Below are 25,310 nucleotides of genomic sequence, written 5' to 3' on the forward strand. Positions count from 1 at the left end.
CAACTAAGCTTCATTTTAAATGAGCCAATATTAATTGGGCTTTGGTGTAGTATTTTAATAATACTTTGCATTGATTCAGGTAGATAGAAAATATTGTGACAACCTGTGTGGCTGTAACTTCCAACCAATTTATACTATATGTGGTACCGTATTAGTATTTAAAGGTAGCAGGTGAAAAAGAAATATAAATAGTTGTAAATGACAAAGTTAATTATAGTGGATCCTTTAGAGAGCTTCCAAGTTTATTGGAGACATGCAAAAGGTAGATGAAGTTTTCTGCAATCTTCTATGCTATGACCTTCCTTGAAAAGCTACTATATTTTGGCCAAAAAGGATATCTTCATGTTAGGTATATTGTATGCAAATATGTATTTGACATTATTTACATAAATACAATTCCAAAACAGCAATGGCTATAAGTGTGAGGTTCCAGAAGTCACCCAGGATCATTGTGTCACAAACTATTTCAAAAAGGTAATTCTTTACCAGAAAGATGAATTGTCACTGAGCACTAAATAAGAACTTAAAGATACTTTATGCAACCATAAAATAGTCATCACTCTGTACCAACACAAAGTGTTGTCACTTTGCTGACAAAGGTCCGTATAGTCAAAGTTATGGTTTTTCCAGTAGTCATGTATGGATGTGAGAGTTGGACTATAAAGAAAGCTGAGCGCCAAAGAACTGAAGCTGTTAAACAGTGGTGTTGGAGAAGACTCTTGAGAGTCCCTTGGACAGTAAGGAGATCAAGCCCATCGATTCTAAAAGAAATCAGTCCTGAATATTCACTGCAAGGACTGATGCTGAAGCTGAAGTTCCAATACTTTGGCCACAAGATGCAAAGAGCTGACTCACTGGAAAAGACCCTGAAGCTGGAAAAGATTGAAGGCAAAAGGAAAAGGGGGCGCCAGAAGATGAGATGGTTAGATAGCATCACTGACTCAACAGACATGAATTTGAGCAAATTCTGGGAGACAGTGGAGGAAAGGAAAGCCTGCTGTGCTGCAGTCTATGGGGTTGCAGAGTCGGATACAACTGGAGCGACTGAGCAGGCATGCATGCTAAATGCCAGAAGAGCTAGGAAGAGTCCATTCTCCCCTCTCCCCCCAGAGATGTATTCCACACCCCTAAGAAATACAATGAGAAATTTAAATAGTTTCTATTAAAAATGAAAAGCAGCATCAAGGTACTTCCCTGGCTGTTCAGTGGTTAAAGATCTGCCTCCACTCCAGAGAGAGTGGGTTCCTTCCCTGATTAGGGAACTAAGATCCCATAGGCTACATGAAGTGGCCAAAAAAAAAAAACAAACAAACAAACAACAACAACGAAGCAAGTCCAATAACCTGCCAGGGGCTTTACATTCTGGCATAGTCTTCTGAACTTGGGGTATTTATCTATTCCACACCTGGATTCTGAACCCTGTATGGGTCACAGGTCACTTGTCAATATCCTAACACTCACATTCCCTTCCCACCCCCGGAAGCTGACGCTACCTTTCCAGCAGATAAGAGGTCCCTTCGACAGTACGCCCTGGGAGCTTCTGACTAGGTAGTACTTTAAGTGCTTCTGCTTCTTTGGCTGGGTGGTGAGCTTCAAGTTTATGTGGTTGGAAAATTCCGTGAAATACCGAAATCCTCTTTCTCCACAGCCGATACAGTTTCCAGAAAACCCTGAAATGAAGATAAAGTTACTGGTGGCCTTACATGTTGTTATAATACTTAAATTTTATATACAAAAAGGATAGAAATACTCACTCTTTGGCCTGTTAACTTCCTAATTTCAAGGAAATAATTCAAAGGAAAAAAATAGGTGCAAAAAATTTAGCAATTATAACAGTGAAAGATGAAATAATTTTAAAATGCTCTCAAGGGATAATGATTAAGGGAATAGAATGGATAATATCATATGATAGAATTTATATAGCTAACACAAAAATATGAAGAATATTGGACCTAGAGATACCTATTATTTCCTCCTTACAAATTCCCTTCTTTTTTAAAAATTTTATTTGTTTTGGCTGCGCTGGGTCTTCGTTGCTGCACAGGCTTTTCTCCAGTTGCGGCAAGCAGGGACTGTGCTCTAGTTGTGGTGCGCAGGCTCCTCATTGCAGTGGTTTCTCGTGTTGTGGAGCACACACGTGTCGTGGAGCACACATGTGTCGTGGAGCACACACGTGGAGCCCGTGGGCTCTGGGTGCACAGGCTTCAGTAGTCACGGCTCCTGGGCTCTAGAGCACAGGCTCAATAGGGTAGCACACAGGCTTAGTCGCTCCAAAGCACGTGGGATCTTCCCGGCTCAGGGATGGAACCCGTGTTTCTTGCACTAACAGGTGGATTCTTTACCACTGAGGCACCAGGGAAGCCCCATATTTCCTTCTTAATCTACTGGCCCTGGTTCTCCATCCTACCCACCATGTGGATTTGACTCCATGGCCACAGCTGATTAGACTGTGGACCATTATCTTACACCATCTTGGACAGTCAGTCTCTCTACTGGAATTTTGAAATAAATACAAAGAGAATCAATCAGATGATACGAGACCCTGGATATGGTAAGTTTTGTAAAATCTGAACCCAAGTCAGGGCTATGCCAGCTAGGGTGTGGGAGAGAGCCAACTGGAATCGTGAAGAGGAGCTGGTCTCCAGATAGGAGAATACGAACAGAGATGTATAAACTCAGGGCATTGTTCACGTCCCAGTTTCTATGAGATCCAGTTGTACTTTTTGGCACAAGTTTCCTGAGATTCCTATTTCCTCTCTGTTCAAGGAGATCCAACCAGTCCATCCTAAAGGAGATCAATCCTGGGTGTTCATTGGAAGGAACTGATGTTGAAGCTGAAACTCCAATACTTTGGCCACATGATGTGAAGAACTGACTCATTTGAAAAGACCCTGATGCTGGAAAAGGTTGAAGGTGGGAAAGGGGATGACAGAGGATGAGACAGTTGGATGGCATCACTGACTTAATGGACAGAAGTTTGAGTAAACTCCGGGAGTTGGTGATGGACAAGGAGGCATGACGTGCTGCAATCCATGGGGTCACAAAGAGTCAGACATGACCGATTGACTTAACTGACTGATACAAGAAGAGAAGAGAAGGACCACAGGATTCAAGACAGACTATCTTATAATGCCCCAATCTCAGAATGCTGACAATCAATTCAGAACACTTAGAAATGGGCAGTCCAACTTATTATTATTTATTCAATAATTATTTGAGCACCTACCTGTATGCCAGGCATTGTGCTAAACACTGGGAAACCAGTGGTGAATGAAAGATAGTCACAACCTCCCATCAGTTACATAATATTAGTAATTCTACATAATTAGTTTATTACCATCACTTATAGAGATATAAATATTAACATAATTTCATAAATTATGTAAAACTTATTCAGAGATGGATTGCATTCAAGAGCATTTAGCTATTTGTCTAATACTTTGCAGTTGTAGGCCAAAAGAATAAAGATGTCAATGGTTGCCTTATTCACCAAATTCCTAAAGTCAACCATCCATCTAACCATTCACCCATCCACGTATCCATGTATCCATCCACTAATCCATGCATTTATCTATCTGTCCATGCATCCATCCAACAAATATCTGTGCTCTGCTATGTGCTGGCACTATTTTGGGTACCAGGTTTTAGCACTGAACAAGGAAAACAAAACCACGGCCTCCGTGGACCTTACTTTCTGATGTGATCATTATGCCTTGATGGAAAATTGGCTGACGTATGAGGCAGATGCAACACACTCAAAACACAATAAATAAAAGAATCTTCAGCTGAAATAAAAACAGTGTCAAAAATAGGCTTATCTCAAAGGTCCAAGCCAAGCAGTTCATAAAAGATTAATGCGAGAATTAGAATTAAAAAATTATTGGGGTTAGAGTTTACCTCTTTTCCTCTACCTGTTTCCTGAGGTGAAAAGCAAAAGAGGGTAAGGAGGAAGAAAAGCAATGGATCTGGATAATCTTCAAAGAAGAGAAACTTCCTACTAATGATGAGAATTGGCAATATAAAAGAGTAAGAATGCTATAGTCCATTTTTAAAACTCTGTATGGTTTCTGTATTAACTTTGATTCAAGACAGATTTTATCTGTTCAAAGTTCATGCTGTCACTATCACAAAAAAATAATGTCTCTTACAGCCAAATTACCTTTCTAGTTTTCCTAGCAATCAGATCTTTCAATTCCATGGCAGATGTGGGGCATATGCACCGCCAAGTGGATCAATTTATTTTAAAATCAATTTCCCCATAGTCCTTGGAATCTGCATAATCTATATAAAAATTTAGACAAATTGATATTGGAGTCCACAAGGATTCTAGAATAGTTTAAGTTTTTAAAAAATTTCCCACTAAATCTTTTAAAAATTTTATTTTTATAATTTTTTTTTTTTTTTTGCTGTGCCACATGGCTTGTGGGTACTAATTCCCTGACCAGGGATTGAACGTGGGCCCTTGGCATTGAGTGTGTAGAGACCTAACCACTGGACTTCCAGGGAATTCCCCCCACTATATTGTAATGCATACTAAAATCATTCATCTTAAGTAAGAAGTGTTAGATGAATATTAACTTTTCCACAATAGAATAATGAACATATAAAAATCTCATTGTGCCCGTTTAAGAGAAAACTTTTACCATTTGTGGCACTATACTTTCACTGGAGTAGTGGTTAATAAAAAATTATTAAGCAAAGTAGCATGTCTATAAGGGTATTTAACAAATATGATAGAATGGCAGAATAATTACCATTTAAAGAGCAAGTATGTGCCAGGCACTGTGCTATTGGGTACCTTATAAACATCACCCCTTTGATCATTATAACCCTGCAGGGTAGGCATTATTGGTTTCTTTATATATCAATAAATGGGGAATCTGAGACTTCAAGAAAATAAGTAGCTTGCTCAAGTTTTTAAAGTGCTAAGTAGCAAATCTGGGATTTAAACCCAGTTCTAATTCCAAAGCCTTTGGTTTCATATTCCTGATTATAAAGGATTATAAAATCTATTATTCTGATGGTCTTTTCTGTGTCCTTTCCATGACATTCTAAAAGAATCCCTCTAGTCATGAAGAAAAGGCATTGAACAAAAAGGCATTATAAGATATTTTTCTACGCTTGTAATCAGAACCACATATGCACTGTCCCATTTGATAAAACTTTGATGCATTTAAAGTGCTCAAAAGGTTTCCAACAACAAAAAGTTGTTCTTCCAGAACCAACTAGGTTCTTAGCTCTGTGATGGAAAAGACCATGTCTTGTCATTCTTGTGCTCACATATCATAGCCTAATGTGATTTTTTGGAAAAAACACTGTTGAATGAATAAATGAACAAAAGAGTACTTGGATCTTCTTTGCTAATTTAGTCCAATGTACAAACTTTACAGGAGATCCAACCAGTCCATCCTAAAGATCAGTCCTGGGTGTTAATTGGAAGGACTGATGTTGAAGCTGAAACCCCAATACTTTGGCCACCTGATGCGAAGAGCTGACTCATTTGAAGAGACCCTGATGCTGGGAGGGATTGAGGGCAGGAGGAGAAGGGGACGACAGAGGATGAGATGGTTGGATGGCATCACCGACACAATGGACATGAGTTTGGGTGAACTCCAGGAGTTGGTGATGGCAGGGAGGCCTGGCGTGCTGCGGTTCATGGGGTCGAAAAGAGTCGGACATGACTGAGCGACTGAACTGAACAACTTTACCATTAGGTGTCTATATTAAACCATCTGCTCAATTTCACTAAAATAAAAAAATGGATATTAAAAAAATTAAAGCCCATGAAAATGAAAATTATCACTTCTTTTTCTATGAATCAAGAGTAGGATTTGAACTGTAGTTTAAGGAAACTTTACAAAGTATGTGCAGGATCACTTTCTGACTCAAGATATTGATCTATGTACTCCTAGACTTCGCACAGCAAAGGAAACCATACACAAAATGAAAAGACAACCTATGGAATGGGAGAAAATATTTGCAAATGATATCACCACAAATGGGTTAGTATCCAAAATACACAAACAGCTCATACAACTCGGTATCGAAAAACAAACCACTCAATCAAACAGTGGGCAGAAAACATGAATAAACGTTTTTGCAAAGAACACATACATCTGGCTAATAGGCACATGAAGAGATGCTCAACACTGATGGTTATTGGAGAAATGCAAATCAAGACAACAATGATATCATTTCAAACCTGTTAGAATGGCTATCATCAGAAAGTCTACAAATAACAAATGCTGGAAAGCATGTGAAGAGAAGGAAACCCTTGTACCCTTTTGGTGGAAAAGTAAACTGGAGCAGTCATTATGGAAAAGAGTAATAGAGGTTCCTTAAAAAACTTAAACTAGAACTGCTATATAATCCAGTAACTTCAGTGCTGGGTATAAAGCAAAGAATGAAAACACTAAATTGAAAGATACACGCACCTCGAAGTTCATAGCAACGTTGTTTACAATAGCCGAGATATGGAAGCAACGTAAGTATCCATCAACAGACAGATGGATAAAGAATATGTGGTATGTGTGTGTATATATATATATATATATATGTGTGTGTGTGTATATATAATACATCATATATATATCCTGTGGCTATATATATATATGATATATATATAACATACAAACGAGTTCCATTCCAAGAGTGTATTCATAAGTCCAAATTATTCAAAAGCCCAACAGTTAGCCTAGGTACCCAACTAACACAGTTGGCTATATGGTACTATACTGTAATAGGTTTATAATACTTTTCACACAAATAATACATGAAAGACAAACACAAAAAATAAATAAAACATTTTTAATCCTACAGTACAGCATCTTGAAAAAGTGCAATAGTACTGTACTGATACTGTACTATTGCACTGTATTATATAAAATATTGTATGTATTGCTGGCATCCAGGGGCTGGCATCCAGTGAACAGGCAAGAAGAGTTACTGACTAGAGGAGGGAGAAGATGTGGGAGATGGTAGAGCTGAAGGACTGTCAGCAATAGGAGACGGAGGGCGAGCTGCAATTTCACTCACACCTTACATGACTGTACATGCAAATATACATTCACATCTTTGAAAGCCTGAAACTTGAAGGTTTGTATGTAGTGGCCTTAATACATATGTATACATTCACACATGTATACACACAGACACATGCACACACAATCGAATATTACTCGGTCATAAAAAAGAATGAAATTCTGCCATCTATAACAACATCGATGACCTTAGAGGGTATTATGCTTAGTGAAATAGGACAGATAGAAAGAAAAAAAAAAAACTGTATGATGTCACTTATCTGTGAATCCAAAAATAATACAAATGAATGATACAGCAAAACAAAAAGACTCACAGGTACAGAAAACTAGCGCTTATCCGTGGATAAAGGGAAGGAGGGGCACGATAGGTGTAAGGGATTAACAGACTCAAACTGCTAATATAAAATAGGTAAGCAACACGGATATATATTTCAGCACAGGGAATTATACCCATTATCCTGTAATAATTTTTAATGGAGTACAATCTGTAAAAATACTGAATCACTTGAATCAGTGATACTTCATGCCGTTCATTTGAAACTAATATAATATTGAAAATGAACTATACTTCAACTTTAAAAATAACAATTAAAAAGTAAATCCACTTTTGTTATTTTCCATGATGTAGAGAAGCTATGTTGTGAAAAAAGGACCAGATTTAAAGTAACACTAGAAAGTAAAAAAATTCTGAGATAAAAGTTACACATCTTACATCATAGATATATTCCTATATATCTTGGTTGAACTAATGCTAAATATAAAATGAGAACCACATCAATAAAGTATAATTAGAAATAATGGATGGTACAGAATAGGTATCAATAACTTACAAAGTAGATAATCCACAGTTGAATAATTGAGAGTTGATTTTATATCAGGTCCAGATCAATGACTCTATAGAGAGTGAATCCTATTTTATTTCACAAAATAATTATTTTTGATAAATTGCATGGCATTCTTTAATGCCTGGTTTTTAAAATCTCTTCGTTAAGATGAATATTTTGAGAGTTAATAAAAAAGTGAAAGTTAACTTGTGAGAAGTTACTAAATGACAGCATATTAAAAAGTAGAGACATTACTTTGCCAACAAAGGTCCATACAGTCAAAGCTGTGGTTTTTCCAGTAGTCATGTACAGATGTGAAATTTGGACCATAAAGAAGGCTGATCGCTGAAGAATTGATGCTTTTGAACTGTGGTGCTGGAAGACACTCTTGAGAGTCCCTTGGACTGCAAGGAGATCAAACCAGTCAATCCGAATGGAAATCTACCCTGAATATTCACTGGAAGGACTGATGCTCAAGCTGAAGCTCCAATACTTTGGCCATCTGATGCGAAGAGCCAACTCATTAGAAAAGACCCTGATGCTGGGAAAGATTGAAGGTAGGAGGAGAAGAGGATGAGATGGTTGGATGGCATCACTGATTTAATGGACATGAGTTTAAGCCAACTCCAGGAGATGGTCAAGGACAGGGAAGGTTGGCACACCGTAGTCCATGAGGTTGCAAAGAGTTGGACATGACTGAGCGACTCAACAACAACTAAATGAAAAAATGTTTCTTACTTAAACTAAACTATATAATCCGCAGCTAATTCTGTGATTTTTAAAAATTCTGTGATAATTTAAAATAAACTCTTATTTTAATTCCTTTATCTCAGAAGGAACTGTGCAGGTATGAAGTACTCACCTAAAAGTGCATTTTTCCCATGATCATCTGGTAGGAATCGCTTGTCTACAGCACACACTAGGATGTGTTCAGGAAGGTTGGGAGACTTGGCCCCCACCAGGAGAAATCCTGCTGGGATGTCAATCTGTTCCATACACAGAGATACCAAACGCAAATCTTTTCCTGCTTGACAAAAACCTAGAAACCAATAAAAAAAAAAAAAGAAAAAAGGACACAGTGGAATGTTTAGAGAGGTTATAACTCCACATCACCCATCTAGAGAGTAGATTTGCCTGTCAGAATCACTATGAAGGACTAAATTTAAAGTTCATATGCAAAGTGAAAGAAAATGAAGTCACTCAGTCGTGTCCGACTCTTTGCGACCCTATGGACTAGCCTACCAGGCTCCTCCATCCATGGAATTTTCCAGGCAAGGATACTGGAGTGGGTTGCCATTTCCTTCTCCAGGATTGAACCCCAGTCTCCCACATTGTAGGAAGACGCTTTACCATCTGAGCCACCAGGGAAGTCTCAAACACACATCTACCACATGTGTTCTTCTGAGCAGAGATAAAAAGATGCTCATGCTCAGTTGCTTCAGTGTCCAAATCTTTTCAACCCCATGGTCTGTAGCCCGCCAGGTTCCTCCGTTCATGGGATTTCCCAGGAAAGATTACTGGAGTGGGTTGCCATTCCCTCCTCCAGGGGATCTTTCCGATCCAGGGATCGAACCCGTGTCTCCTGCATTGCAGGCAGATTCTTTATCCACTGAGCCACCAGGGAAGCCCAAAAACTTACTAAAATGAGATATTTCCAATCGTTTTAGCCAACACTGATGACTTTATATTTTCTGATCCACAAATAAGGAAATGATAAATATACAGGAAACTGACAAACATGTAATTTTATGTGCACATAATACAGTATTCTTAGTTTCAATGCAAATTCACTTCTCTAAGTCAGATTGATCACAGAACAAATGTCTTCTATTGCACATAGGAAGAGACTGAAGCTCAGAGTTTAGTGAATCATAAATGAATGGATCAGAACCAGAACTCAGAACTGTTTAGGTTATTTTCACTAGATGAGACATCATAAGAAATGAAAAAACCTTACATAACTGCTTTGTAACCATAAATTATTACCTTAATTCATTAGTTCATCATTTACTAAAAATGATTTGCGGATTTCCCTGGTGGTCCAGCGGTTAGGAATCTGCCTGCCAATGCAGGGGATGTGGTTTCAATCCCTGGTCTGGCAAGAGTCCACATGCCACAGAACAACTAAGCCCACGCACCACAACTACTGAGCCCATGAGCTACAAGTACTGAAGCCCACGCATCTAGAGTCTGCTCTCCACAACAAGAGACACCATTGCAATAAGAAGCCTGCCCAATATAAGGAAGAGCAGCCCTCTCTTGCTGCACCTAGAGAAAGCCTGCACACAGCAACAAAGACCCAGCACAGACAAAAATAAAGAAATAAAGTTAAAATAAAAGGATTTTCAACAAGTGCTGTCTTTGGCTTGGGGATAGAGCTGAACAGAATGTGTCATCCTCTAAGAACTCACTTGTAGTCAACTGCAAGGATGTATAAGGAACTGGCAATTACAAAACAATATAACAGAGGACAGCTATGCTCTGCTACAAAGCACCAATCTCCACGTCTTCTGGGAAATGATCCTCCCAATGCTCTAGTTATGGGATTCCCCTGGACAGCTGTGATATTCCAGACTGAGCTGGAGCTGGCGCCTGGTCCAAGCTGGGCCACTGGAACATCCCACCTTTCTGGCCATAGTTGGGCACCTGACAGAAAACTGGACAATGGAGGATGGATGGCTAATTCCCACACACAACCCTGGGGAGAGCGCCATCATCGCCCAAAACACAGTGGGCCAGAACCATGCAGGCTCTCCCAGAATCAACGTATATTATATTATGATGCTAGCCAAATGCCAACAAAAACTGAATGCCATCAGTGAGTATATGAGAAATAAATGAAAACAACAACCAAATATGGTATGAAGCTATGGTGCATAGGAATCTACTATATGGTTTGGATCATTAAACCTCAAAAGCAGACATGATAAAATTAGAAAAAAGCCAGGAAACCAGAGGCTAGAATGATAAAGACAATGGGGTTCAACTATTTCAAGCTTGTAGATTCTCTATTAAAACTAAAAACTCAAAGGTAACTTCCAGTGTTCACAGTTTGAGAAAAATAATATCTAATGTTATTGTGACTTCTTTAACAATTTGAATGAATTTGTATTTTATTATTCACAATATCATTTGTATTTATTTGAATAATCTTTTATATATGGGGTCATATTATTTATTCAGTTTACAAACTTTTTTTTTTTCCTATAGATGCATAGAGCCCTTTAAAGAATCTGCTGTCTCCACCTCCATTAAGGGACAAAACTCTCAGGTTTGAAAGTTGGGAGTTGATGATATGATATGAAAGGCAGTTACAATTTATGGAGCACTTAACATAAGCCAGGTGGAGTGTTAAGCAGTTCAGAGACTTTCTTATTTAACCCTCTCAACAATTCTAGCTAGGTATGACTATATCCCTTTCATACATGGAGAAATTGAGGCTCAGAGAGGTGAGAGTGTTTGTCCAAGCTTACATAATGAGTCCCATAATGTCCAGTGATGTAAGACATGGAAAGTTTGCTATATAAAAACAGGCATAAAATGTATTAGTCAACTTGGGGGAAAAAAAAAAAGCACTAAGAATAGTTATACTCCAGAGCCAAAACCATGAGGGGTTAACACAAATGTCTCTACCAAATTCTAAAATCCTAACCCAAGAAGGCTAAAAATAGAGACTTCCTGGAGGTCAGGTTAAACTAGAACACTGTGATTCTGTTGCTAAGGCACTGGTTCAGTCCCTGGTGGGGGAACTAGGATCCCACATGCTGTGCAGCCAAAAAAAACTCCTAAAAGGAGCAGTAAATTTCTTAATCAAAGGAATTATTAATTCATGTATAGACAGCAAATCTATCCCTAGTAGGTAGCACCATTATTACAACTTTCTCCAAAGGGCAAAACATAAACACCTTCCCAAAGGATGTAGATAATTCAGTGATGAGAGGTTTACGATTACTGATTGATGGAAACAGATTGCTTGAGGAGATTTCTCTGTCACTAAGAAGTAGTACTACAAACTTTATGAACTTACAGTCACTCCGTATTAGAAAAAATACACAAGTCAGTACCAGTCTGTACCAATTTGCAAATTATTAAAAAGCAAGGACATCACTTTGCTGACAAAGGTCCATATACTCAAAGCTATGGTTTTCCAATAGTCACGTACGGATGTGAGAATTGGACTATAAAGAAGGCTGAGTACCAAAGAATCGATACTTTCAAATTGTGGTGCTGGAGAAGACTTCTGAGAGTCACTTGGATAGCAGGGAGATCAAACCAGTCAATCCTAAAGGAAATCAATCCTGAATATTCATTGGAAAAACTGATGCTGAAGCTAAAGCTCCAATACTTTGTCCACCTGATGCAAAGAGCCAACTCACTGGAAAAGACCCTGATGCTGGAAAAGATTGAAGGCAAAAGGAGAAGGTGGTGTCAGAGGATGAGATGATTAGATACTATCACCAACTCAATGAACATGAATTTGAGCAAATTCCAAGAGATAGTGGAGGACAGGGAAGCCTAGAGTGCTACAGTCAGAGTCGGACATGACTTAGTGACTGAACAACAAGACTTTTAGAACATCAGAGCTATCTGGACTCTCAAGGTCATCTGATACAGGATTTTCCAAAGGGGAGTTATAAAAGTCCTGGGGATTCATAAAGGTTCTCCATGATACTGGAGAACTATACATGAAACTAAAATATATAACACTACCAATTTCTAAAACCTAATAATTATTCTAATATTCTACCTTTAAAGCAAAATGTTCTAAGGACATTCTATGTTATACATGTAGGGATAGTGGAAATCAGATGAGCGAACTCAGCACTCACTGGATTGAAGCCCATATCAATGTGTGGTTTTGGTTATCACACAGTTTAAGATTGATTTTTATTATCAGTCACATGTATTGATATGTTGCTTAATACATACCCATAATAGGCTAGTGGTTAATAATGGGAAGCTTTAGGGAACATAGATTGTGTTTGATGGACACAGTCATTTTACAAATGTGCCTAAGGTACTCTTTGCTAGATATGAAAGTTAGAGTCAACCTCATCCTCACTTATCAAATTATATAAAATGCACCGATATGCTCCTAGGGCACCAAAAAAAAAAAAAAAAAGGCAGTGTTAAGGTAAAATTTTAGTGATTATAATCCAATTCGGGGCTTCCCCAGTAGCTCAGTGGTAAAGAATCCCTCTACTAATGCAGGAGATGAGGGTTCAACCCCTTGGTCGAGAAGATCCCCTGGAGAAGGAAATGGCAACCCACTTCAGTATTCTTGCCTGGGAAATCCCATGGACAGAGGAGCCCGGCAGGCTACAGTCCCTGAGGTTGCAAAGAGTCAGACAAGACTTGGTAACTAAACAACGACAACAATCCAATTTGGCTTTTTGTGTAAGAAAGAAAGGCCTACTTCTTTCAGCAGCATATTATTTGCAGATAAATTCTGCAAAGAGCAGTCTGAAACTCTTTCCTCACATTGAGCAAAAATTATAAAAATAAATTAGTACATCCTGGTAGCTTAACTGGTAAAGAATCCGCCTGCAATGCAGGAGACCCTGGTTTGATTCCTGGGTCAGGAAGATCTGCTGGAGAAGGGATAGACAGCCCACTCCAGTATTCTTGGGCTTCCCTGGTGGCTCAGATGGTAAAGAATCTGCCCACAATGCGGGAGACCTGGGTTCAATCCCTGAGTTGGGAAGATCCCCTGAAGAAGGGAATGGCTACCCACTCCAGTATTCTAGCCTGGAGAATCCCATGGACAGATAAGCCTGGCAGGCTACAGTCTATGGGGTCCCAAAGAGTTGGACATGACTGAGCAAATTTCACTTTTAATCCTAAAATGTAAAAATTCCAAAGTTTGGGTAATAAAAGTGGATCTTGCCTTTTTTTGATGCTGGGAAACATATAAATACACTTGGCTCCCCTCCTTTGCCACTCCCCCTACCTGTCGGAAAAAGGTTTAACATTTTATTTTTGAATTTGTCAACAAAATATACTTTTCCTTACACAACCAGTTTAAAGTAAGTTAAACAGTAATTGCTACATGCTCAGTCATATCCAACTATTTATAAACCCATGGACTATAGCCCACCAGGCTCCTCTGTCCATAGAATTTTCCAGGCAAGGATACTGGAGCACAATGCCATTTCCTCTTCCAGAGGGATCTTTCCAACCCAGGAATCAAATGTACATCTCCTGTGTCTTGTGCACTGCAGGCGGATTCTTTACCTGCTGAGCCTTCAGGAAAGCCCTAAACAGCAACTAAAGGATAAAATGTAGACAGTTTTTCCTCATGCATGAATAATATCAAAGAGTGATTAGTATATTGATCTAAAATAAGTATTTTCTACTTAAAATTGATTCTTTATCACATGCTATACAGTGACAGAATTAGTTTTTAAATTCCTAAGGGGTCCAAAAATTATATACTACTATAAGAGAGATTTGTGAGTCAAAGATTGGGAAACACTAATCTATCCCTATCTCTTTAGTTTGTAGATGAGGAAACTGGGACCCATAAAGGTTAAGAAAACAGTCCAAAGTCAAATTCCCAGCAACCCAAGAAGTTGGGACCCAGGTCTCTTGACTCCAGGTTAGAGAGTTAACGTCACTCTGACCACAGAATAAAGGTTACTCTGACCATGAGACCTTACCCGGTCTGACGTAGGACAGTCTCCTATGGCTTCTCCATTGCCTACCTTTGCTGAGTCATCACCTAGCTTTCCAGGCTGAATCCTTAGGGGCACTTGTCAGAGCAGTCCCTGCCAGCCATGGGCTCTGTCAGCATCCACCTGTCTCACACCTACTGAAAGTGAATGTGTAGCTCAGTCGTGCCCAATTCTCTGGGACACCACGGCCTGTAGCCCACTAGCCTCTTCTGTCCATGGGAATTCTCCAGGCAAGAATACTGGAGTGAGTAGCCATTCCCCTTTCCAGGGAATCTTCCCCACTCAGGGATCAATCCAGGGGTCTCCCGCATTGCAGGCAAATTCTTTACTGTTTGAGCCACCAGGGAAGCCCTGGTGAATCCTCAAAATTCAGTTTTGCAAGTCACATAGGTGTCCGTTTCTAATGAGCTTTCTCAAAGCAATATATTGAAGCCAAAGGGAGATTAAGGGGGAGAAGTACAATTTTAGTTTGGGGCTAAACAGGAATAGAGTAGAGAAGACACAGTTCGCGTGCAAAATATCTGAAGAAAGCAGAATTTGCTCTGGAAGAAAGATGATTTCAACGTGATGTCTGTGCTATAAGGAAAACTACACAGTCCACTCAAAGTAAGAAGCACTAATAGCTTTCAGCACTTTAGCCTATAAAGGTTTTCCCATTTATGATATGAGGACACCTAGAGGTGAAAAGTTATAATTATTAAACAATGACTGGATTCTAGGAGAAAAATTTTTCTCATAGGAGGAAGCAAACCTCTTCCTTTTAAATTTTTTTTTTTTCCCAAAAAGTGTCTGTGGGTTTCCTTGGTGGTCCAGTGGTTAAGAATCTACTTTGCGTTGCAAGGGATACCAGTTCGATCCCCGGTCAGGGAAGATCCCACATGTCAAGGGGCAGCTAAGCCTGTGAGCCACAACTGCTGAGCCCTCGCCCCCTAGAGTCTGTGATCCACAAGAGAAGTCACAGCAATGAGAAGCCCACACACCACAACGAGAGAGTGGCCCCTGCTCACCACAATAAAGTCCACATGAAGCAACAAGGACTCAGCACAGCCAAAAATTTAAAATAATGAGTAAAAATTAAAAATAAACAATTGCTTGTTACAGTGAAAAGAGAAAATTCCCTCTTTTGTGTTAAAAAAAAAAAAAACTCATGATGATGGCAGCCTATAAAAGGGGCACAAGAACCAACTGAAATTGCTACCAAGGGCTAAAACTGGAAAAAGCTAAACAAGAAAATAAAATAGTATTGGATTATAACCCCCAAATAAAATAAATATTCATGAATGAATATAAACAGATGACTGTGTAAATTAATAAATGAGGGAAAAGAGACAAACCTCCATGCAGTAGAATTCCAAATAATTTATGTAGTTACTCTGCCCTTAAGGATGTGGAGCGTAACTTGCCATTCCTTAAAAAGTGTAGGCTGAGTGTAGGAACTTTCTTCGACAGTAAGGGGAGTGGGTGCAGCAGGGATGGGATACTCATGGGGGATGGAGATAACACTATCTCAGCCAGGTGATCGAGGTCAACGTCACCACCCATAAATCATCTGAAAGTATGTGTCCTTGATACAGTAAGATGAAAATGACACTTTATCTCTGTGATCGTTCTTCACCAAACCCATATATAACCCCAGTCTCATCAGGAGAAAAATATCAAATTCCAATAGAAGATCTAGAATACACCTGATCTATAATCTCTGAAACTATCAGGATCATCAAAAACAGAGGAAGTCTGAGGAACTGTCACAGCCAAGAGGAGCCTAAGGAGACACAACAGCTACATCTAATGTATTAATAGTACCCCAGACCGGTTCTATTGATCAACCTAGACAGCATACTAAAAAGCAGAGACATTACTTTGCCAACAAAGGTCCATCTAGTCAAAGCTATGGTTTTTCCAGTAGCTCACATCCATGGATGTGAGAATTCACCATAAAGAAAGCTGAGCACTAAAGAATTGATGGTTTTGAACTGTGGTGTTGGAGAAGACTCTTGAGAGTCCCGTGGACTGCAAGGAGAGCCAACCAGTCCATCCTACAGGAAATCAGTCCTGAATATTCATTGGAAGGACTGATGCTGAAGCTGAAACTCCAATACTTTGGCCACCTGATGTGAAGAACCGACTTATTTGAAAAGACCCTGATGCTGGCTTCCCTGGTGGCTCAGACGGTAAAGCATCTGCCTGCAATGCGGGAGACCCGGGTTCGATTCCTGGGTCAGGAAGATCCCCTGGAGAAGGAGATGGCAGTCCACTCCAGCACTCTTGCCTGGAAAATCCCATGGACAGAGGAGCCTGATAGGCTACAGTCCATGGGGTCACAAAGAGTTGGACACGACTGAGCAACTTCACTTTGATGCTGGGAAAGATTGACGGCAGGAGGGAGTAGAAGGGGATGACAGAGGATGAGATGGTTGGATGGCATCACTGACTCGATGGATATAAGTGTGAGTAAACTCCAGGAGTTGGTGATGGACAGGGAGGCCTGGCATGCTGCAGTCCATGGGGTCAAAAAGAATGGGACACAACTGAGCAACTAAACTAAATTGAACTGAAGACCAGTTCTGGATATTCCCTGGCGGCTCAAATGGTAAAGAGCCTGCTTGTAATATAGGAGACCAGGGTTTGATCCTTGGGTTGGGAAGATCCCCTGGAGAAAGAAATGGCTCCCCACTCCAGTCTTTTTGTCTGGAGAATCCCATGGACAGAGGAGTCTTGCAGGCTACGGTCCAGGGGATTGCAAAGAGTCAGACATGACTGAGCTACCACTTTCAGATGGGTTCTGGAACAGAAAGAGGACATCAGGTAGAAACTAAAGAACCCAAATAAACTATGGACTTTAGTCAGCACTAAAATTACTAATAATGTAACATGTTCACAATAGGGCAAACTGTGGGGATATACAGAAACTCTGTACTGTTTTCTCAATTTTTCTGTAAATCTAAAGCTGTCCTTAAAAAAAATAAAGTCTAATAAGGAACAGATCTGTGGTTGCCAAGGAGCGGAGGAGTAACGTTGGGAGTTGGGGTTAGCAGGTGCAAACTAGCATGTAGAGAATGGATAAACAGCATCCTACTGTAGAGCACAGGGAACTATATTCAATATCCTGTGATACATCATAATGGAAAATACAAAAAAGAATGTGTATATATGTATAACTGAATCACTTTGCTGTACAGCAGAAAGTAACACAACATTGTAAATGAACTATACTTAGTTTTTTTTAAGTTCAATTTTTAAATGTCCTACTTTGTCTTTCTGCCTTTCAGTTAATCACCAACACAAGACTATGCTGCTAAGTCACTTCAGTCGTGTCCGACTCTGTGCAGCCCACCAGGCTCCCCCGTCCCTGGGATTCTCCAGGCAAGAATACTGGAGTGGGTTGCCATTTCCTTCTCCAATGCATGAAAGTGAAAAGTGAAAGTGAAGTCGCTCAGTCGTGTCTGACTCCTAGGGACCCCATGGACTGCAGCCCACCAGGCTCCTCCATCCATGGGATTTTCCAGGCAAGAGTACTGGAGTGGGGTGCCATCACCTTCTCCACACAGACCATAGGCAATTTAATTAAGAGGAAATAGGGGAGGAAAAGAAGGCAAGGGTGAGTCCAGGGAAAGAGTCAGGAAGAAAGAAATCAATCCAAAGCCAGAAAAGGTTGCAAAATCAAAGAAAAGTTCCTGAGTTTACTTCATAGTTATTTTGAGAAGACGCTCACAAGAGTCTGGACTGTTTCCTACAAATCTTCATTCTTGGGACTCAGATCAGCTAATTATATACAAAATATATCATCAGGTACCCCCAATTAAGAAAAATATATATTATGCAAAGAGCAATATTTAATATAGCTTTTTAAAAAAAAAAGATTGAAAATAAGCTCTGTAAAGAAGTAGCTAAAGAATCTACAAAATGTGATTCTATTTCAAGACTTATAGGATCCAAATATCTGGTATAGCAGATAGCTCTATTTCTTCACTATTTGAAATATGTCAGAATATTAATATAATAAATATTGTTCTTCAGTCACTCAGTCGTGTTCAACTCTTTGTGACCCCATGAACTGCAGCATGCCAGGCTTCCCTGTCCTTGGCCATCTCCCAGAGTTTGCTCAAATTCATGTCCATTGAGTCAGTGATGCCATCCAACCATAATCTCAATTAAAATGTCAATTAAAATGGAGAAACCTTAATACTCCCCTCTAGGGTAATTTTAAATTTCATCTGGACTAATCCTGAAAAAAAGATAGGATTTTTCTTTTAGAAGCCACTAGATGATCTGGGGGAAAGTACCCTAAGGATGGTGTATGCCTGATTACTGTACACAAGGAAAGAAAGATACGGAATGGGGCACAAATATAACAATTTCTTGGACACACTTGCCCCCAGTTTCATTTTCTGAAATACTGACAGGCTGCCTTAAAACCAAGACTCTTGCAGCAAATGATTTTAATTTTAAAGGAGTCCTAGTACAGAGCACTTCTTTGTAAACCTCATCTGCATTTTTCTTAAGAAAACAGCCAAGGTTTTCACTTCACAGAACCAGGATTTGCATTCTCCAATTATCTCCAACTTGAAGGTTACAGAGTAATCTAAGTGGGGGAGGGGAAAGTTTGCTGAAACAGCTGTAAACACAAACTCAAGTAATCAAAGCCTATTTGGAGGCTTAAAATTTGGTGGCCCTTTACCCCTTTAGACAATCAACTGCTTCCCAGTGGGGTAGAAACCTACCAATAATTTACATAAGAAATTAGCAACCAAAATTTACATCTGAATGGCAAACCCCAGAAGCCCATCAGGTGTTAAGTATCTGCTTATCTAAATTGCCTCTAAAAATAGCTTTACCTTCCTGTGAGTCTTAGGTAAATAGAAGATTTCCCATGAAGGGAAGCTGGTCTGCTGACACAAACCCAGGCACTATATTGCCCTATTCCACTGTCAATTTCATTAGGAAAATGTCAGGGCTGTTCTGCCTTTGAGTGAGAGGACTCTTAGAACTGCCTTAAATGAACCACACTGAAAGAGCTGTGGACCAACTATAAACTATCAAGAGCTTGTGCTCAGCCATGTCCAAACTCTACAGCCCCATGGACTGTAGCCCACCAGGTGCTCTGTCCAGGGAATTTTCCAGTCAAGAATATTGGAGTCAGTTGCCATTTCCTTCTCCAGGGGATCTTCCCCACCCAGGGGTCAAACCCACGTCTCTTGCGTCTCCTGCATTGGCAGGTGGATTCTTTACCACGATCAGATTATGAACTAATTAGAAATCAGACTGGGATAGCCAGGAAGCAGGACCATATACCATTAATGGAGGGAAGAGAATATAATTTGTTATGTGACCAAAAACATGAAATACTGAAAATGTTTAAGTAAGATTTTCTTTTTTAAAAGTGTGGTTAAAAGCCTTTGTAGAAGAGGAGGCTGACAAGATAAGTAAAATGGGATGATAAAAACATGTTCATTTTAATCTTCTATTGATAACAGTATACTGGATGAATGTTCAAAATACATGGAAAAGGTAAATATTAAAACACATGATATCTCTGTTGTTGTTTTAAGAGTGAAACAGAAAGAAGTAGAGAGATCACTTTGGAGCAGCATTCTTGCAGGAAGTTCGTGAGGCATTGAAAAAGTCCTGAGCTAGGCCTAGGCTTGTCTTTGCCACACACCATGTCAGAGAAGTCATTCAATGGCTGTGTCTCTCAGTCTCTAGATCTATAAGATGGGGTGATAATGCTTGGCTTTCTTAATAGACACGTGCTATGAAGTCACAGGCAATAATGTGAGTGAAAGCATGATTACTCCTCATTCCTTTCTATGGTGGTTTCCAGCCTTAAGCACCCAATCAATTATTAGAAACTAGCCAGACAACATTAAAGGAACTGAAAAATAAAAAAGGAAACTCACCGTCTGTAGTGCAAGAGCCTTCAGGGGCAGGTTTCTGTGAATAGGGAATTGGTGGGCTATTTGAATCTGACATATCTTCATCATCTTCGTCATCTTCCATTTCATTTACTGTGAGGTTGTTAGAAAAATCCAGGCTGCCATTTTGGGTGTATCGGTGTACCAAGTCTTTATCCAGATCCTCCACCTTGGGTTTTACATCTGGGAAAGCAAATAAATCATAGCTAATTTAATAAAAAGATGCATATGGGGAGATAACCAAAAGAAAAATCCATAGTTCTGAAAAGATATCTGAGGACAGGGAGACAGGCATTGGCTAACATTTAACCCACATATTTCAGAGATCCCCAGATCTAGAATTCCCACTTCTTTTAAAAGGCATGTAGAAATGTGTGGGATTGAGAAACTTACCTGCAGAGGAGAAAGGATGCTGGTCAGGATCCAGGTACAGCTGGGAAAAAATTGGTCGTGGTACCACATTACTACATCTCAGAGAGGCTTCAATGGAGTTGTGGAGAGCTTCTTCAAATCGAGCAGATTTCAGTTGCCCAGCATATGAATTCCCCATGGTCTATACCACCCCCACAAAGGAAAAGAAAAAGGAGAAAGTTGACATTAGTAGAGGGTTATATGTATGCAAAGTACACACAGAGCTGATATAAACTATACCCACATATCCTTTACAATAGAAACTATATGAACTATACATTTCTTGAGATAACTTATCAGTTTATCTATTCTACACTTTTGCTTCTTGTCTTCAGAGTCCAAAGGGGCTTTCAAAAAGTCCCTTTAAGGGATCTTGTGTCTAAGGATCAAACCACATTAAGTGCTTTAAGCGAAGTTTCTCCAACTAGTAAATCAAGATTGACCTGTCAATCATGAAACCCAGCACGGTGACAAGGGGGCCACACCTTGTCCTTAAACTGGTGAGTGGTGGGCTGCCATAACCCCAAGGAACACTATCAGTGGTTTCAGAGGAAATATCAAATTACTTCTCTCTCTACTAAGATGTTATTACCCTAGGAGGATTCTTCTCTGAAAAAGAAAAAAAATAAATAAATGAAAGCTTTGTGATAATATATTTAATTGGTGAATTCCTAAAAGCAAGATTTGAGTCTTAAAATTCAAAGAACTCATTCATGTATTATTAGTATTTATTTGAAAAACAATGCTGTTTCTTTTGCTTAGTTTGAATCACAGTCTTATTTGGGACCTCAGGAAAGCACAGAATAAGAAGTTTTGATGCAATCACCTTTAGTTCTCATTGATAGTTACAAAAATTTCCATATATCTTAATAATAACTAATTTATTGGGTGCTAATTATTAGCTATGCTAATGATTGTTTAAGGACCCCAAGACCCTTTCTGGGTTCCATGAGGTCAAAAGTCTTTTCAAACCATTATTAGGATATTATTTGCCTTTTTCATTCTCATTCTCTCAAACATTTACAGTGGAACTTTCTAGAGGCTATTTCATGAGTGACACCACAACAGATTGAAGGCAGAAGCTGACAGACTACTCTTTCTACTAACTTTTTGTGGGGGAAATACATTTATTTTCCATGTATAATGGGTTTATTGATAACTTTCAAAATTATTAAGTATTATGAAATTTTCTTAGTTTTAATTTCTAATAAATATAATACACGTAAACAAAACTCATTTAAGAGTGTAAAGAGGTAATGAGATGAAAAGCCTGAGAACTGTTGGGCTAGAGGATATACCAGGCACTTCCTAAAAATTATTTTAACTCTCAGTATTCTGAAGTAGGGCTTCCCAGGTGATGCTTGTGGTAAAGAATCCATCTGCCAATGCAGGAGATGCAAGATATGTGTGTCTGATCCCTGGGTTGGAAAGCTCACTAGAGGAGGAAAGTGCAATGCACTCCAGTATCCTTGCCTGGGAAATCCCATGTACAGAGGAGCTTGGTGGGGCTAGAGTCCATGGGGTAGCAAAGAGTTGGACATGACTGAGCAATTAAGCACACACATATATATCAAATAATTATACTGTATACCTAAAACTAATGCAATGTTACATATCAACTATATCTCAATAAAACTGGAAAAAATAAATTACTAAGCTTTTCTTAAGTACATGTGCCAAAGTATACATATAATACTCAATCAAAAGTTGTAAGTTGAAGAAAATCAACAAAGCCTCTCAAATGAAATTTTCCTGAAATACTAAGGTTTTTTTTAAGGTTTAAGGAGTAGTATTATGATATTCTTAAAGAATTAAGTTTACATATTTTAGAATTAAAACATGAAATTTTAATTTCATGTTTTTTATTTTCTGAAACAATTTGAAGACAGGATTCAAACAGGAAGTACTAAAATATATGAAACAGGTAATCAAAAACCAAGGTTTTGTTCAAACTTGTAAAACCCTACCAGAACAAGTATAAACATTCAATTTTTCTACAGCAACTTATTTTTTCAACAGAACCACACACAATCAAAACAGAGTGGAGGTTGCAAGAGAAATATACCATGTCACTCGTATATGCTTCTAAATCAAAATCCAATGGCCATTTGACCTTTATTCCTCACTGAAGGGAGAAAAATATGAGGAACTAGCATGGTTACTCATGGGATTTCTTACTGCAAAAAACAATAGAATAACTTCAAAGATGGACCTTTAGCCTTTCTCCAGAGCACCAAATGCCTGAAAATCTTGCCTCTTCTTAATCTGTTACCTGCTCAACAAGTTATCTTCCTTTCATCATTGAAAACCTACATTCTCCAAGGGACCTTTTTGGTTGAATAAAGAAGTACTCAACTATACATGGAAGATTACATAATCTTAATCCCTTCAATTTATACATGGTTTAAGGAGTAATATGATAGATATGGCAAATAAATATTGTGCTGGTTAAACTATTAAATCAATATAAACAGGGGTGATCCAGTTTCACCATCATAGAAGATACACAGAATATAGGAGCATAACCCTGTGAAATGCTCAGATGAAGACAACAGTAAGTTCCCATAGAACAGCCTTGGGAGAGCAAAAAGAAGGGGCTGACTATTCCAGATGAAAACATAACCAGGCAGTTTTAAAAATGATAATTATAAGGTGAAGAATGACAAAACTGACCCCAAACTTCTTCGATGCTGAGTGTCAAGTTCTTCATTGACAGTTCAGTGCTACCCAAAGAAGGGCAGAGGTCAAAAGAAGAATTTTTAGTGCAACGTGTTCTTAATATCTTGGAGAAGAAAATGGCTACCCACTCCAGTATTCTTGTCTGGAAAATCCCATGGACAGAGGAGCCTGGTGGGCTAGAAGTCATGGAGTTGTAAAGACTCAGACACGACTGAGCAAATGAGCGTTCTTAATATCATATGCTGTACATAATATTTAGGGTCACTGAAATCACTGGCCTTATCCACCTAGATTACTGAATCCCTTCCTCTGAATCTCAAAGAGCCCCCAGGCATAACATCCCACTGAAAGTGAAGAAGTTGTAGTCATTTCAGTTATGTCCGACTCTTTGCAACCCCATGGACTGTAGCCCACCAGGCTCCTCTGTCCATGGAATTCTCCAGGCAAGAATGCTGGAGTGGGTAGCCATTCCCTTCTCCAGGGGATTGTCCCAACCCAGGGATCCAACATGGGTCTCCCACATTGCAGGCAGATTCTTTACTGTCTGAGACATCAGGGAAGCCTGACATCCCACTGAAAGTCAGTGTGAATAAATCTAACTTCAGGTCAGAAAATGGAGAAATGCTTTTTAGAATCAGTTGTTAAATGAAATACAACAAGAACAGACTGTGACTTCTGTACAAAGGCACATATTTTATGTCTCTGGCCATCATTGTCTGTGAGACTGCACTATATTGCTTTCCCATGTTTCCTTTTATTGTTGTGAAATTACACAGGGAAAACTATATTAATTGTCTTGGCATAGCACCACAGACCTCTGAGACGCGAATAGGCACTCTTGGGGTAATCTCTAAAAAAGGTACAGTACCCTATACGAGCTCTTTCAACACCATAATTAATTGCTGAAAATGCAAGTGGGATCAAGTGCAAACCACCAGGACAGTGTAGTTTGGTGTCTTTCTACTCTTCCTTTACCCCTTCTCTACAGAAGGACAGGGGCTTCCCATGTCCGAAAGTGGTAAAGAATCTGCCTGCCAATCAGGAGACACAGGTTCAATCCCTGGGTCGGGAAGATCCCCTGGAGAAGGAAATGGCAACCACGCCAGTATTCTTGCCTGGGAAATCCCATGGACAGAGGAGACTGGTGGGTTACAGTCCATGGGGTGGCAAAGAGTCGGACACGAGTGAAGTAACTAAGCATCATGCACGTCATTGTTAGCGTCACAGGGAATGGTCATAGTGGTGGTCGTGGTGGTGATGGCAGTAGCAGTAATTGTCATCACTGTCATTGTCAAGAAATCTGAAAGGAAACATTCTTTGTCAAACCACGATGATAACAGTAACATAGGGGAACTCAGTAACCGCCAGGAAAATACAATTACTGCCTCCATTTTTAGGAGAACCAAGGTCTAGAGAAGTTCAGGAACTTGCCCAAGGTCATACTATGAGGAAAAGGCCAAGACAGGAGCGGAATCTAATCAGTTTGTCTACGGCAGCGGACGTCTTAGGTTATCTAATCATGTATGCCATTCTGTAGTTAAAACACCTACAATAATGACCCAATTGGGAAAAATGCATATTATGTAAACGCCTACTAAATTGTGAAGCCAAGCCAAAATAAATAAATAAAAATCAAGGAAAAGGAGCTTTGTTTGCTGATTTTTCCTTGTCTACCCATCTGCTCAGATGCTCATTCATGTCCAACTCTTTGCAACCTTATAGACCATAGCCCACCAGGCTCCTCTGCCCATGGAATCCTTCAGGCAACAG

At 39.4% G+C, this 25,310-nt stretch overlaps 1 protein-coding gene across 10 annotated transcripts in view; it reads right to left on the minus strand.

The window, feature by feature from the left end:
- GREB1L (GREB1 like retinoic acid receptor coactivator) overlaps positions 1–25,310 on the minus strand; it is a 245,688-nt gene that overhangs the window by 90,667 nt on the left and 129,711 nt on the right. For 9 of the 10 annotated variants that reach the window (XR_003508479.1, XM_027526109.1, XM_027526108.1 and 6 more), the window contains 4 exons: positions 20,844–21,003; positions 20,436–20,633; positions 8,727–8,903; positions 1,494–1,670 (listed from right to left, as the gene is read on the minus strand). Coding sequence is in view for 9 of the 10 variants with exons in the window: in XM_027526109.1 (XP_027381910.1) it covers positions 1,494–1,670; positions 8,727–8,903; positions 20,436–20,633; positions 20,844–21,000 (709 nt within the window). In the remaining variant the exon portion in view is untranslated. The remainder of the gene's footprint in view (positions 1–1,493; positions 1,671–8,726; positions 8,904–20,435; positions 20,634–20,843; positions 21,004–25,310) is intronic. The other variant, XM_027526110.1, reaches the window with a different exon arrangement.

This window comes from Bos indicus x Bos taurus, chromosome 24 (genome assembly GCF_003369695.1).
Source record: "Bos indicus x Bos taurus breed Angus x Brahman F1 hybrid chromosome 24, Bos_hybrid_MaternalHap_v2.0, whole genome shotgun sequence".
Classification (NCBI taxonomy): Eukaryota; Metazoa; Chordata; class Mammalia; order Artiodactyla; family Bovidae; genus Bos; species Bos indicus x Bos taurus.